The sequence below is a fragment of the Heloderma suspectum genome, chromosome 5, assembly GCF_057233095.1.
Source record: "Heloderma suspectum isolate Gila_16-S chromosome 5, 16-S_ref, whole genome shotgun sequence".
Taxonomy (NCBI): Eukaryota; Metazoa; Chordata; class Lepidosauria; order Squamata; family Helodermatidae; genus Heloderma; species Heloderma suspectum.
This window is the reverse complement of record NC_139462.1, coordinates 138397466-138411913: the sequence shown is the minus strand read 5'-3', so window position 1 is coordinate 138411913 and position 14448 is coordinate 138397466. Positions and strand designations below refer to the sequence as shown.

Below are 14448 nucleotides of genomic sequence, written 5' to 3'. Positions count from 1 at the left end.
TGTAACACTCAGATCCAAGATTCATGAATATTGTGACTATGTGAAACTGTTTATGTCTAAAGAACACACTTCCTTTTGTTCACTACAAAAAGTGTGGTTTCTATTTTCAACATTTATTTTTTTCCTTGTTTTTTTTTCAGATGGCAAAAACCAAGACACCTGCTGAGGTAGCACAGCACACAGTGGCTGCACCTCTCTCTCTGGTACTGCGTATATTCATAATTTTGCTTATAAAAAGCTAAGGCATTTATACTTTTGAGGCTGCAATACTATGCATGCTTACCTGGGTGTAAGCTCCACTAAAAAGAGTGGAGTAAACATGTGCCGAGTAAACATGCATAGGATTGCTCTGAAAATTTCAGAAATATGCCAAATGTTATATACGATATCTTTATGTTGTTAAGACAGTACAATTAGATTGGATTTTTTAAAAAGTGTTGGATCAAATTGTCATGCAAGTGGAAATCCGCTCTCACAATGGGACCTCCCCATCCTCTCCTCCGCAGCCTCCTGTGCACACCCCAAATCTGTTCCAGAGATTTGTGCACACCCCAATCCTCTGGACCAAACCTGTGGGGGGGGGGATGCATGGGGGGAAGGGGAAATCCATTCCACCAGCAGTTCACTTCTGCTGGTGGAACTACACCATTGGATACAACCTAAAACAAGTACTGTGTATATTTCAATTTCTCCCAAGGATTTTTTTTCTTCAGTGGTTTCAAACTTTCTGGAAATATTACATCTCTACACATGGGAAAAGAGATCTATCTGTTGGGAACAGGGAGTACATCTAAGATGATGTGTGTGGAACAATGAAATGGACAGATATGAGAAGAAAATTCATGAAGTAACAAATCTTTCCACAGTAGTCATACAGAGCCATTTCGCTCAACTTCCATATTAAGGCTGTGCTTCACGGCTAATCAACGTATTCACTGACCGCACGCTGTACAGCATATACCACTAATGCAGGATGATACATGAGTGAATGCTGAGTTTAAGACAGAAGGAAGCATTCAAACACACAAGCTTCCCTATTATGAAGCAATGCAATCTCAGAAGGGGAAGTACATCACCTCTCAGTTGCTTGGCCAAGCAGATTTTTCTATGCTTAGATCTCACCCTTAGGCAGAGTTAAGTTTAAGCTTCAGCAAAAGAGATCAACCATTTACAAGAATAATAAATTGGGAGGAGGAGGACGTTTGGCATGAGGGACACACCATTTTACTGAGAAAATATTTTACAACAGTTTTCAGAAGTGTTTTATTTTTGTACACAAGCGTCAATGTGACTTTAACCCCCCCACCCCCGAGTATTTTCAGAAAGGGGATCATTATCAGACAGCGAAATAGTATTAATTATAGGAGGTCCTGCTATTCAGCTCTCTGAAATAGCAGGTTGCTAAGGCTTTGAGTTAAACCCATTACAACAGAACCAAACATTTTTTAAAAATCCCACTAAAAGTAAAGTATTTTAACGATGAAAATACATTTGATGAATCTGTGATTTTCCCATGCGAAGAGCTGCACAAGGACCTTAACTGGAATCCCACATTAAGACTGTGTATATACACCCTGGGGGCAGGTGTGGATGGTTTTGCTGCTAGGCAGGCTCAGTTTTTCTCTGCCTTTGCTCTTCTGTTGCTAGAAGTACTTAATTCTGATTCCAGTATGATGTTTTGCCCCACCTCCCCAACGCTTTGGACAGGCTTTTGGCTATTATTAACCTTAACAAAAAAGTGCTTAGCATTCAATCCAATGTAAATATCTGTTCTGACTGAGCCTTAAAAAGAAGAAGAAGACCTATTTGCATTGCTGGAGGGCGCAATCCTATGCATGTTTAGACAGAAAAAAAATCCCACAACTCCTAGCATTCTCCAGTCACCATGATTGGCCAGGCAATGCTGGGAGTTGTAGGACTTTTTTCTGTCTAAACATTCATACGATTGCACCCTTAGACTTAAAAAGAACTGAGGGCAAGGGTCACAATTGCTATATAGTTACCCACTTTGTATTGTACTATATAACATCAAAATATGGAATTGGAACAAATTTTTATCTTATCACTTACTTGTTACAGACTGTGATTCTGTATTAAAAAAAATAAGCTATTTGAGAATATATCTTTACTCCACAAGCCCAAGAAAAGAATAAACACACTCAGGACATGTTGCAATTTATACCAGCTGCAACAACCTTCAAGGGCGTCCTTGAAGGGACAATATCTTGTATGGCACACATTTTTTTTAAAAAAGGAAAAACATAACACCCATCAAAATGTTCAAAATGGAAACTGACTTTATGACATTGAACTGGTTATAAATATGCTGACAAATCACACCTTTCATTCAAACCACCAGTGATTAATATTCTGGTTTTTTAATTGATTTTTATTGGTACTTCCCCACCTGGATTTTTACTGCATTTGTTCTTATAGCTTTTTATTGTATCTACTCTGTGTGGTTTTTATCTTGCACGCTGCCTCAAGAGGGTTCCAGTCTTAAGGGTAGCTGAAAAATAAATTTATATAAATAAATAAATAATAACTAAAATAACTGTGTGCCGTGTAAAAATCCAATATACTTCCCATTGGGAGAGTAAAATGTGAGAGTCTTGTCCTTTTTGAGTTGCTATATGAACTTGCTCAATTGCCACAAAGTTGAAATCCCCAAGTAATATGATTACATTCCCAAAAAAGTGGAGTTAATGGAGCTTCAAGAATTTTTGTTTTGGTCTTATGCTTATGTTCACTAATCTGTAATTTCAAAGCTCTGCTTGTTTGTCCTACATATATATATGAATAAGGGCAAAGCATTGCATTTGTTGACTGACATGTAGTGAAATCTCTCAAGACAAGAACCTTACCATCTTTAGGATTACTGAACTGTTTTAACTGTAAAGGTTGTGCACAACAAGAGCATTTTCCACATTTGAAATGTCCATTAGAAATAATGGGTCTTATCCTGTTGTAAATTATATTAGAATGAACTAATTTATCCTTCATATTAGATGACCTACAAAATAATGGATAAGACTTTTTACCCTGCAACACAATACATTTCAAGATTTTTTAAAATGAATCAACCTCTTATACTGCAATATCTCACTTCTATGATACATCTCAGCCCGACCTTTAGCCCTTCTGCTAGCCCCCTGAGGAAAACCTTCTAATTCCAGTTGTGGTATATATTTATCTCTGTGTTGAGTATACAAGCCTAAATAAGTTATGTTTTAATCTTAAAAAATTGCAGATGGCAAATTATCTCTTCAATATATAGGATGACTACAGATACAATGTAATGTAGTTTTCTTACCAGTAGATTTACTGTAACTTTTAAAATAAAATTGTCCACCTAATTTACGTCATAAAATCCAAGAACATTACTAATAATTCAAGCTGGAATCTGATAAAGGACTTTCCTGAGGAAGTAGAAGCAATTATTTCCATGCAAATGACAAAGGCTTATAAATGAAACTGACTTTCTATCAGTGATACGTAGTCGGTGGTTTATAGTATCTATTGCTATTTGGGATGTTTATGTATGTAAGAATCTATGTTTCCAACTTTTAGCATTAGTACAATATAGGTACTATTTGTATATAACTGAGCCTTTATTTGCTGTGTTGATTATTGTGGTGAGACTCAGCGTGTGTTTTTATCTTGTATAAGAGCCAGCCAAACAGAACTCCTCACAACCAGATGAGGAGGGGCAGCTTCATTATCATCAAAATACCCAGCCAATTAGCACTCTGCACAGCTGACTTCTCCTGGAAACAGGAAAAAGATTTGACAGTAATATAGTGCTTCCGGCTTATGTCCATTGCCACAGGTGTGCAGGGGGGTACAGGGAGGGAGGGAATCGTTCTAACATTGTCAGAAAAAAATGTATTTGCTGGAACAGGGAAGAACATATTGATTTATGAAAGAAAGCTTTTTGCAGATTTTATGCTGTCTCTAATAAAAAGCACCAGCTCAAAACACATACCATGCTTAATTCCCTTTTTTTGCCTTTTCTTCTTTTTCTGTAGCTTACTGCTACTGCAGGGACAGCTCTTCTGTTTTCCTCCCTTTATTTTCATTTGTTTTCATTGAGTTGTGATTGTTATAAAAAATTAGGCAAGATGGAGATCCTGTCCTCCTCCAGAAGAAAACAGATTTAAAAGCCGACATTTTCTGCTAGTGTTATAGAATATGCACCTCCTAAAATTGTCTGTTCCTCCGTCCTTTTGGTAACTGATTAAAACAAAATCTCTACTTAGCTTAATGGTAAAGCCAGCCCTAGCAGGGATGTTCACATCTAATTCATATGATGGATTAGGCAACAAATGGTCTTGGTGCCAAATCAGCACTGTAGAGGCAGTGGGCATTATCATAATGCAGGAAGCCCTCTTAAAGCAATTGCTTTAGCTATCATGTCATAACAACACTCAGCTGTGTAAGTCAAACACAGGCACAGAGCACAGCACTTGCAAAGCAAGCAATCAACAGATCTAAATGTGATAGCACAACTGACTGATGCCAGAGATCCAAATATTCAATCAAGTGGTACAAGAGAGAGTATTGTGTACCTAACAGGAGAACAGACACATATGCCTTCAGCAAAGCTATGTGACAACCGACTTGTATTAACATGCTATAACTTAACAAGTTGATTGTAGTGTAATGGCTAAGACTCTGAGCTGTGATCTAGGAAATCATCTCTGCCATGAACTCATGAAAAAGCTTTAGACAAGCCACTGATCTGGTTCGCATGTCATGCTAAACCATGGTGGGTTGTTATTGGGCGGGGGTTGCAGGGTGGTTTAGTGTGACATTGTAACCAGGCATGGGTTTTCTGTTGTGGGTCGTTTTTCGCAAACAAGCCACCCTGAGAACCCATAGACTGAGTTCGCATGACACGACAATCTATCATGGGTTGTCATCTGAAACAAGCCACAGTGGGTTGTCGTGTCATCTGAACCTGGACCGCTTCTCACAGGGTGGCTTATTCTTGGGCAACAAACCACCCTGACAACCCATGGCTTGTTGTAGGGGTTATTTAATCCATCACGGGCTGTTATGTCATCCAAACCCAGGAAAGCAATTTTATTGTGGGTTGCGGTGATTGGGCACAAAGCTGCTCAGCAGGAACTGCTCCGAATGGGAACCACGAAAAGGCCAGGCCGGGGGGGGGCCAGCGGAGGGACCCTAGCCCTCTTTTAAAATGACTTGCTGGAGACTCAGGGAAGTGTGGAATGGAAGTAGGGCACCCACAAGTGTCAGTTCAGCACTTAAAACCCTGGGGATCACCTTGCTAAATGGGCAATCTTGTCGCCTCTTGCCCCATCTGTCACTGTCAATGGCTTAGCCTATACGCAACCTTGTCTTGTTGCGTATAGGCTAATTTCCTTGTATGTTTCAGGGGACAAAAAAAGAAGCTGGGGAATAAAAACAGGGTCGTGATCAGAGCAGGGAGGGGGACGGAACAGGCAGACAAGATGGGTTCTGCTGCACAGGACCCTGGGATAGTAGGTGGAGAACCAAGGGGGGAGGAGGGGGAGAACAACTGACGGTAAGCCTGATCATCTGTTGGGCACACCATGGGTTGTTCCGAAAAGAACCCACACTGCGTAGCTTCTTCGCAGGGTGAGTTGTCGTGTTGTGTGAAGTTGCCCATAGCTGGTAGTAGGGTTGTTGAGAGTGGCTTGTTCTCAGGGTGGCTTGTTTTGACTTCCGAAACTGGCAGGGCAATTTTATCGTGGGTTGTCAGGAATGTCTACAAAACCACCTGGCAAGAGTGGCAAAAACCTCTGCTGCTCTCTGTGATCTCAGTAGTGCCACCACCATTCTCCTTCATCCCTACTTAGTGCCCTCCCCCTCAGGGTGGTCTTTTAAATTTTTTTTCATAGAAATCTTGAGGAAGGACACCAGTGAGTGTCCCAAATTCATTCACAATTTTTATTTTTGGTCCTGCACAATTGCGCAAGAGTAATTGTCTACTGCTAGGAAATTTGTGCAATTTCCCCCTCCATTTTACCATGAAATTTGCAAATTTTTTGCAATCTCCTTCACTTGCCTGCCTTAAAATTTGCATATGTTTAGCCATCCCACTCACTACTCTATAACCCTCATGTACATCTGACAGCTGGCAATGGAGACCAGTGGAGGGAAGTGACAATTACGAAGGGCAGGGGGAGCCAAAAGTGGCTGCAGGAGAGAAGGAACTTTAGGGGCCGGTGTTATTAGTTCATCAGAACATGAAGCAGTCTTTTTTTAAAAGGTGTTTGCTAGCAAGGGAAGCCCCAAAGTGGAGAATGAAATTGACAAGGACATCAACAAGAGAGGGATATGAACCAAGAATCCCAAAATAAGTTTTTCTTGCTCAAGAACCCTAAAATACATTTTAAAAAAAGTTTGCAAACATGTTACCTCATTCATAAGGGCTCAGAAACTTAAATCCCTTTGGCAATCTGATGTAGGAGGAGGGGGGAGTTTCCCTCATAAGCAGGCAACTCTAGTGAACCAATTGCAGAAAGGGTGCTGAGGTAGGGAACAAGAAAATGAGGATTTCTGCCATGCAGGCCCCTGGGATATGCGCTGGGAGGACTGAGAGGGACTGAGGGAGAAACAAGACATGGCAAGCTAGTGATCGTAATCGTCTGTCGGTAAATAAGGTAATTGTCTGGCGGGAGTAACAGACAAGCCACCCACCCACTGTAGCTTATTCTCAGGGTGGCTTAGTGTGATGCGCAAACTCTGCCACCATCTTATTGCTTATCTTATTCTCATTGCTTATCTTCTTCTCAAGGTGGCTTAGTGTGATGTGCAAACTCTGCCACTATCTCTGCCTCTGCCCCCATCCACAATTATAAAAAATGCTGACCTACCTTACAGGGAGATACTGCCAGAAAGCTCAAAGAGATGGGAAGGTAATTAAAACAGCTAAAAGTCTTGTAGCACCTGAAAGGCTAAGAAATGTACTACAGCATAACCTTTCATGGGCTACAGACCACTTTATAGTCCATGAAAGCTTAGGCCATCATAAAGTTGTTAGTCTTTTAAGGTGTTATAAGATGGTTGGTTGGTTTTGCTGCAACAACATGGCTACCTCTCAGGAAGTAATACATCTATTTGAGTCGCCTGTGACCATTCCTGTGGGAAAGTGTTCACCCTCCTATTACTCGTCGCTTGAGGAATAGCAGTAAGAAAAAGGCTTCTGGAATGTAGAGTTCAGAGACAATGTGACATCAGCAGCCAGTAGGCCAATCCTTTCCCTCCACCCTCTTTTTTACGTGCATACTTGAAAATTCCAGGCCACCACTGACATCGTGGGCCACGCAGCAGAGTTCACCATTTGCTACTAAGACCTTCCACCATTCGGTGGATGTCTCAGTAACAATAATCAATTGCCCTTCAAAATGGTCAGCATTCTTGTGTTTCTGGACATCTTGAATTTTATTCAGTATATACCATGACAGACATGTTTAAAAGAAGACTGTTTGAATTTCTGAAGTTCTCAAGTGAATTAAACATCGTGACTGAGATACAGATACACTAAGGGAGCAATCCTACCCTCTCTCAGTGGAGCCTCCAATAACATGGGCTCTGCTCTTCCCTATGCCAGCAAGAGCGAGCAGGGCAGACATGTGGAGGGAGGCAGGGCTTTCTGTATTGGTTCTCCATCCACGGATAAAGAAAAAAATAATTCCTTCCCATTGCTTGCAATGGGAGGGAATTCATGTTGACCATGCCTTGAGCTAGTCTAAATTTCCCCTCTGTTGGAGGTGTGGTTGGGGGCTGCGAAGGTGCAGATCCACCCAGCAGCCCCCCTGTCCACCCCCCCCCCAAGGTCAGAGTTTTGACCTCATAGAAGGAGCTACTATAGAAACCACAACTTCTAGCATTCCTGATCATTGGCTATGCCGGTTGGAGCTGATGGGGAGTTCAAGTTCAAAACATTGTTTGCAGCTAAAACAGAAGGGGGATGGTGTATGGACATTCATATGTAGGCTATAACAGAGAACATTGCATGAAGCTTCAGGTTCAATACCCAGTGCCTCTAGTTAAAACAAATCTAAACTGGTTGTTTAGTTAAAACAAATCTAAACTAGTGTGACACAAAACCAAAAGGGAAAGGTACTAAATGCACAAATGAGCAGGAGAGAAACTCTTCTCAAAAGTGCCAAAGATTTATGCAGGCCCGATGTGTTTCAAAAACAAGATTTCCTTCTTAAGCGGCAATCTAAAAATACATATACATATCTAATTTAAAAACTGAAAAACACAAGCATTCAAAAATATCATTTTTTTGTGTGCAAACTAATTTATTGTAAGAACAACCAGCTGAAGAATGTATCTCGTATAAGGAGTATTTGTATTAACTTATGGACTTAGAACATTTTGCAATTTGGAATATATATATATATATATATATATATATATATATAGTTAGTTAGTTAGTTAGTTATACACAAAACCAGTCTCATGAGAATTAAACGGAGCTCATACAGTAAGCCCAATTGTTGGAAACTATAGACTCAGACTTCCAAAACAGAAAAACAACAATGGTGACTTCCAAACACCTCTTATTGGCAACCTGCAAAGGTGAACTGAAAATGAAAAGGGCTTGGCCCATTTTCATAGATCCTAGATCAGCAGGTGTGCATGGAAGATACTATTGCATTCAGGGAAAGTTTCTATCCCTTGGTATTAGGGTTACCACATTTACTTATGAGTAATCCCCATGTGCAGAATGAGTAATCCATGTGCAGAATTACGCTCGATCCTTACTAAACTGGATCTTAAAAATAGCTATCAGGAAAATGATAGCAGCAGGAGATAGTTACAGTCTTCCTTTAGACCTATTGGAAATAAAGCTGTTATGTTTAAAAAAAAAAAAAAAATTTATCCTAAGTAGATGTTTTACATTCAGCTTTTGTAATTTTTCTATCACCCCAAAAGATCATTCTGAAGTTGTATGATTATAGTGCCAACAGTACTAAAGGAGCACCTGATTTTTTTATTTTGAATATTGCTGAAATGCTCACTCATGTGTTTCTTTAATGGTCTTCTGAGTTTAACCCATGTATAATTTTTGGCATGGACACTCATTTTTTGGTATATTTACAATAAACAGTGTCCACATAGGTGATGTCCCATGGGCTTGGGTGCACTTTGACGAGTAGATGGGATCTAAGACTAGTACTGTTGTGCGCCAACCAATCTTTTAGACGTCTTGTTCTTTTAAATGCAATAAATGGTGTGTTTTCTGGACCCAGGATGTTCTTTACAAAATGTCAGTGTTTACGAATGTTATTCTGGACACTCTCAGTGACACTGTCATAGGTGAGGATGGAAACTAGAAGTCTCTGCGTGCAGATGGGAGAATTGGAGTGCTTGGTTTTAAAGGAGAATATAGATATAATGGGCATAACAGAAACCTGGTAAGAATTGAGAGAAGCAGGGGGATACGGTCATCTCTGGATACAAACTCTATAGTAAGGAGAGGAAAGCATGTGCTGCAGTAGTGTAGTGGCAAATTCAGAAGTGCAGGGTCCCTTCGTGACAGTCACAGCCACGCCCCTCACAGCCACGCCCCCTTCTAAGATTGTAAAACCTTGTAAGATATACACCCTTCAACTGGGATCCAAAAACAGTGCAGCTGAGATTAAGGCAGGGGTATTTCAATTGGGCATCTGAGAAAAAATGCAGGAGTGTTAAAATCTTTTTCACTCACTCACTCACTCACTCACTCAAACACAAACATCTATGGAAGCTTCACCCTCTCAACTCAGCCCTCATGGACAGATCCCTTCTAATTTAAACAGCCCCCTTGCACATTCCCTTACTGCCCAAACATTACCCATTAGCCTTCCCTAAGCTCCTTCATTGTATCTCCCCCCTACCCCTCCAAAAGAAACGTCCACACACCCAGCTGGATTGAACCACACACACACACACACACACACACACAGAGTGGTGTAGTGGTAAATTTGGAAATGCAGGAGCTCATTGTGACAGTCTCCAAGGGCAGTCCAAAAATTTCAGGCAGCTGTGTCGATCCATATCAACAAACCAGTTCTAGGAGTTTTCATCTCCACCAGGAGCACGTCTTTGGTACAGCAAATAGGTCTGAAATGCCCATTCCAGACCAAGTCATCCCAAATACTTTGCATTCTAACATGGAACAATATATTGCTGCTTGGAAAATTCATTCCCCCCACAGCTACAGTGAAGATCGTAGCTAAGCTCAGAGGGAACAGGGAATTCTGAGGGGGGTGGCAGATGACATCAGAGTCCCTGCTAATGAAAAAGTGCCGGGGCTGCGTCCCTGCGAGCCCTGCCTCCACTATACCATTGGTGTGCTGTACGTGATGTTGTTCTGTACATCAAAGAGGATATAGTGTCAAACAAACTAGAAACTTAAAAGGGGCTGAATTGCTTTGAATTGCACAGAATTGCTTTGGGTGAAAATACGAGTCCCCAAAGTAATTTGGTACTGGGGACATGCTATCATCTCCTGAGTGAGATACTCAGGGTAATCTTGAGACAGAGAGCAGAATCAGGGAGGCATCCAAAACAGAAACTGTTGTAGTAATGGGTGACTTCAGTTAACCTCACACAGACTGGATAAATGCACGTTCCCATCATGACAAAGAGGTAGCATTTCTTGATACCCTAAACAATTGTCCCTCAGAACAGGTAGTTATGGAATTGCCCAGAGGGGAGGCAACCCTGGACTCAAACCTAAGTGGCACCCAGGATCTAGTGAAAGATGTGGTTGGACTGATTGGATATGGCGGCCACAGTGCTAACAAATGTAATTTATATATAAGTGGAAAATTGTCAAGGAAGTCTAGCATAGTCACATTTGACTTCAAAAAAGGAAACATCTCTAAAATGAGGGAAATGGTAAAAAGGAATGCTGGACTAGATGGGCCTTTGGTCTGATCCTGCATGGCTCTTCTTATGTTCATATGACCCTTTGCCAGCCATTTTTCTTCTTGGATTCGTATCTCCCTTCCTCCATTTCAGATTTGAAGAGGGAAAAAGCATCCACGAAACATCCATCTAGTATGTACTGCCTAACATTCATTCATTCATTCATTCATTCATTCATTCACAATATTTATATACCGCTCCATATCCAAAACATGATTTTGAAAAAGATTTTGGAGCAGTGAACACAAAAGATGACACAGTAAAAGAATAAAATGATTAAAACACCACCATTAAAATCATGCTTTTTAAAAAAACAAAATGCCAGTAGAAACTGTGACTGGTTAGTTAAGAAATGCCTCCTGGAACAGTGCTGTTTTCAGGAGGCACTGGAAACAACACAGTGTTGGTGTCTGCCTGACTTCCAGGGGAAGGGAGTTCCAAAGAAAGGGGGCTGCCACACTGAAGGCTCTTCTCCTGGTGGACTCCAGTTGGGCCATAGGTCCATGTGGAACCACCAGGAGCATGCCTTCCTATGACCTCAGTGACCGGGCAGGGTGGTAAGGGAGAAGGTGGTAAGGGAGAAACTCAGGTATCCTGGTCCCAAGTTGTTTAGGGCTTTGTACACTAGTACTAAAACCTTAAAGTTGGCCCAGTAGCAAATAGGCAGCCAGTTCAGTTCCCTCAGCAAAGGAGCTGTATGCTGAATAGGGGCAGCTCCCAACAACAGCTGAGCTGCTGCAATCGTACGCTAGCTCCAGCTTCCAGAGCAGCCTTAAGGGCAGCCCCACTTAGAACGCATTGCAGCAATCCAGTCTTGAGGTTAATAGTGCCTGTACGACTGTGGCCAAGCGACCTCTGTTCAGGAGAGGCCGTAGTTGGCAAACCAGCTGAAGCTGGTAAAAGGCACGCTGAGCCGCCATGCCCACTTGGGCCTCCAGTGACAGTGATGGATCTTCACATGAGAGGCAAAGGATTAGGAGGTTGTCATCATAAGCCATTGTCGTTATAAGCTGAGGACACTAACTCATCATCCAAACTCTCCTGGTTGTGCACCCAGACCTCTTTGGGGCCTAAGCCTAAAGAAGACCCCTTAACCCTCCCTCTTAAGCCTGGGGTACGAGCAGCCACCAGCCAGTAGCTTTTGGTTAGCTCTGAAGAATTCTCCTCAGATGAGGAGGTCTCACCTGAGGCTTCCTCACTGATTCCTCCCTGGATTTCTTGGCTGTATACTTGCTGTGCTGTCTTCCACAACTTGCTTTCTTGGTGGTTCTGCTTTTTCCTCATTGGTGCAACTCTCTCATGGCTGCTCAGGCTGCTGGAGCCCCCAGAGGGGGAGTGAGTCCCCACTGGGCTCTCTTTTTGAGGGTGGGGTGAAAGTAGGCATGGGCTGTACCTCTATAGGTGGCTGTGTTGCCTGTGCAGATTGTGATGCAAGCATGGGCTGGGCCAGAGAATGGAACTGCTCCATGTGCTCTGTGAAGCAAGCCAAGACTTGGGAAATGCCCTGGAGTACTGCAGTGCTGTCTGGCTCAGAGTCCCCTGGTCTGCACATTCCTTTGGATGGACATTTCTCCCAGAGGAAGTTGCCTGAGACCTGGTGGCTTGCTTGATGTGCCCCATGGTGCAGGGAGCAGACTGAGCCAAGGTCTGATGGTTGCCTGTTTTCTTCTTAGGCGGCATGACTTGTACTTGGAGAAGCAAACTTCTAACTAAATCATATTGGCACCAAGAAAAAAATTAACTGTATTCCTCAGCCCAGGCTCATGATCCACTGGAAGGGTTTGGGGTGACCATTTCAGCAGCTATCCATTCTTTGGACTCCCAGCTCCATTCTCTTCTTCCATGTCTCAGCCCCTCAGACTTCCATCCTCTTCTTTCCAGTTTTGGCCTGCTGCTTGCCATGGTCCTCTCCAGAAAGACTTTGCTACTCTTCTTCCCAGCCTTGGCCTTTGTCATCTCTTTGGAGATCGTCACTGATCGGAGATGGCAGTGGCCAAAGCCACCAGTAGGGTTCCTTTATATCCCCCAGGAATGGACCAGAGAGAGAACTCTGCCTCTCAGGTCTCTCTTCCGCCCACCCCAGGCTCTGCCCACAGAACCAACCATTGTTGGGATCTTTTCAAGCCTACAGTGAGACTGCACGGCCCTCCATGCCATCAGTCACAGCAGATGGAGAGAAGCTGGGCTGCCCTCCTTCTCTGTCCCCCTGCATGGCAGTGCAAACAGGTATATTTATTTGTTACATATCTATACCACCCATTAGCCAAAGTTCTCTTGAGGTTCCCAAGGAAGCAGGGATGCAGGCATAATATGAGCTGAATCGAGTATCAGAAGCCAGCCAGATTTTAGCTAAATAAAAACAGGTGTAATCTCACTGCCACATTGAGCTGCTTATACCTAGGCAAGCTTGAGGAATTTGAACTTTGCAAATTCCTATACAAGATGTCCCATCTGCACCTCGATGACTAATGTGTAGAATGGAACGTAACTATTCAACAGATTTTGCAGCTCTCCCAATCTGCAGTACTCAGCAGTTTAAGTGTATCAGCATATGGATTTAAATTTGCATTTTGTGAGAAAGTACACATTTAAATACCTATTGAAATACATATCTAAATATATATTTAAAAGTCAACCCCCCCCATTCACAGTTCAAAATGGAAATGGAACAGAATTATGGGTAAAAATATGCAAAAGTGACAGAAATAGGCAGATTTGCCTATCCCTACTTATAAAGAGTTTTGCTAATATGTAACTAGAGCTAAAATGTTGGGTCTCTCATACTGTGAAATGGCAAAATATCCTAAAATATAATTAGCACTGCCATATCACCCAGTATCACATCCTCCTGATAATTCTATAGGAAGAAGCTTACCTTTCCATGCATAAGAAGGCGTATAGTGAGTGTGACGTTGAGGCCCCCTTCTGTCACTTTCGGATCCTTTGTGTTCATTCTTGATCAATATCTGCAATCTTTGAATACAGGTTTTCAGAGCAGTTTCTCCTGTTCACTTAACCTAGAGAGACAAAAAACAAACTACTGTTCAGAGGTCCCAGGGCATAGTCTGAAGGCACATGAGGCAGCCACCTTGCTGAAGCTAAACTGGTCTGCGACTGGCCAGTGCTTGGAGGAGAGACCACCTGGGAACCTCATGTAGCCACCTTTAGTTCCACGATGGAAGAAAGGTGGGGTATAAATGTAATAAAAAAGAGGCCAACATTTCTCAAAACTGAATTAAATAGCAATCCTTATAAGTTAGTTAATGGTCTCCGTTTGTGTATAGCTACATATTACACAGAACATGGAGGCTCCTACCCAAAATGGCAGCTCTAGTCAGGTTTTCCTCTCCCCCCTGGACTTTACCTTATGCCACAATGCCTTTACAACCTGATTAGTTCCCCTCTCACATTCCACGTCATTAATTACTACTGGTGGGTTGGGAAAATGCACCTTGCAATGATGTTGGGGCAAAGGGAAAGGCCAACCAGCCAATATGGGGGGGAGGAGAAAAAGTCTCCCTACAAGGC

At 42.3% G+C, this 14448-nt stretch overlaps 1 protein-coding gene across 1 annotated transcript in view; it reads right to left on the bottom strand.

Annotated features, from left to right (window-relative positions):
- The window catches only part of LOC146344545 (poly(rC)-binding protein 3-like), a 54452-nt gene extending 40579 nt beyond the window's left edge, over positions 1 to 13873 (bottom strand). Inside the window, exon 1 of the mRNA XM_084857571.1 lies at positions 13796 to 13873. Within this exon, the coding sequence (XP_084713697.1) occupies positions 13796 to 13873 (78 nt within the window). The remainder of the gene's footprint in view (positions 1 to 13795) is intronic.
- Positions 13874 to 14448: the final 575 nt, after the last annotated feature.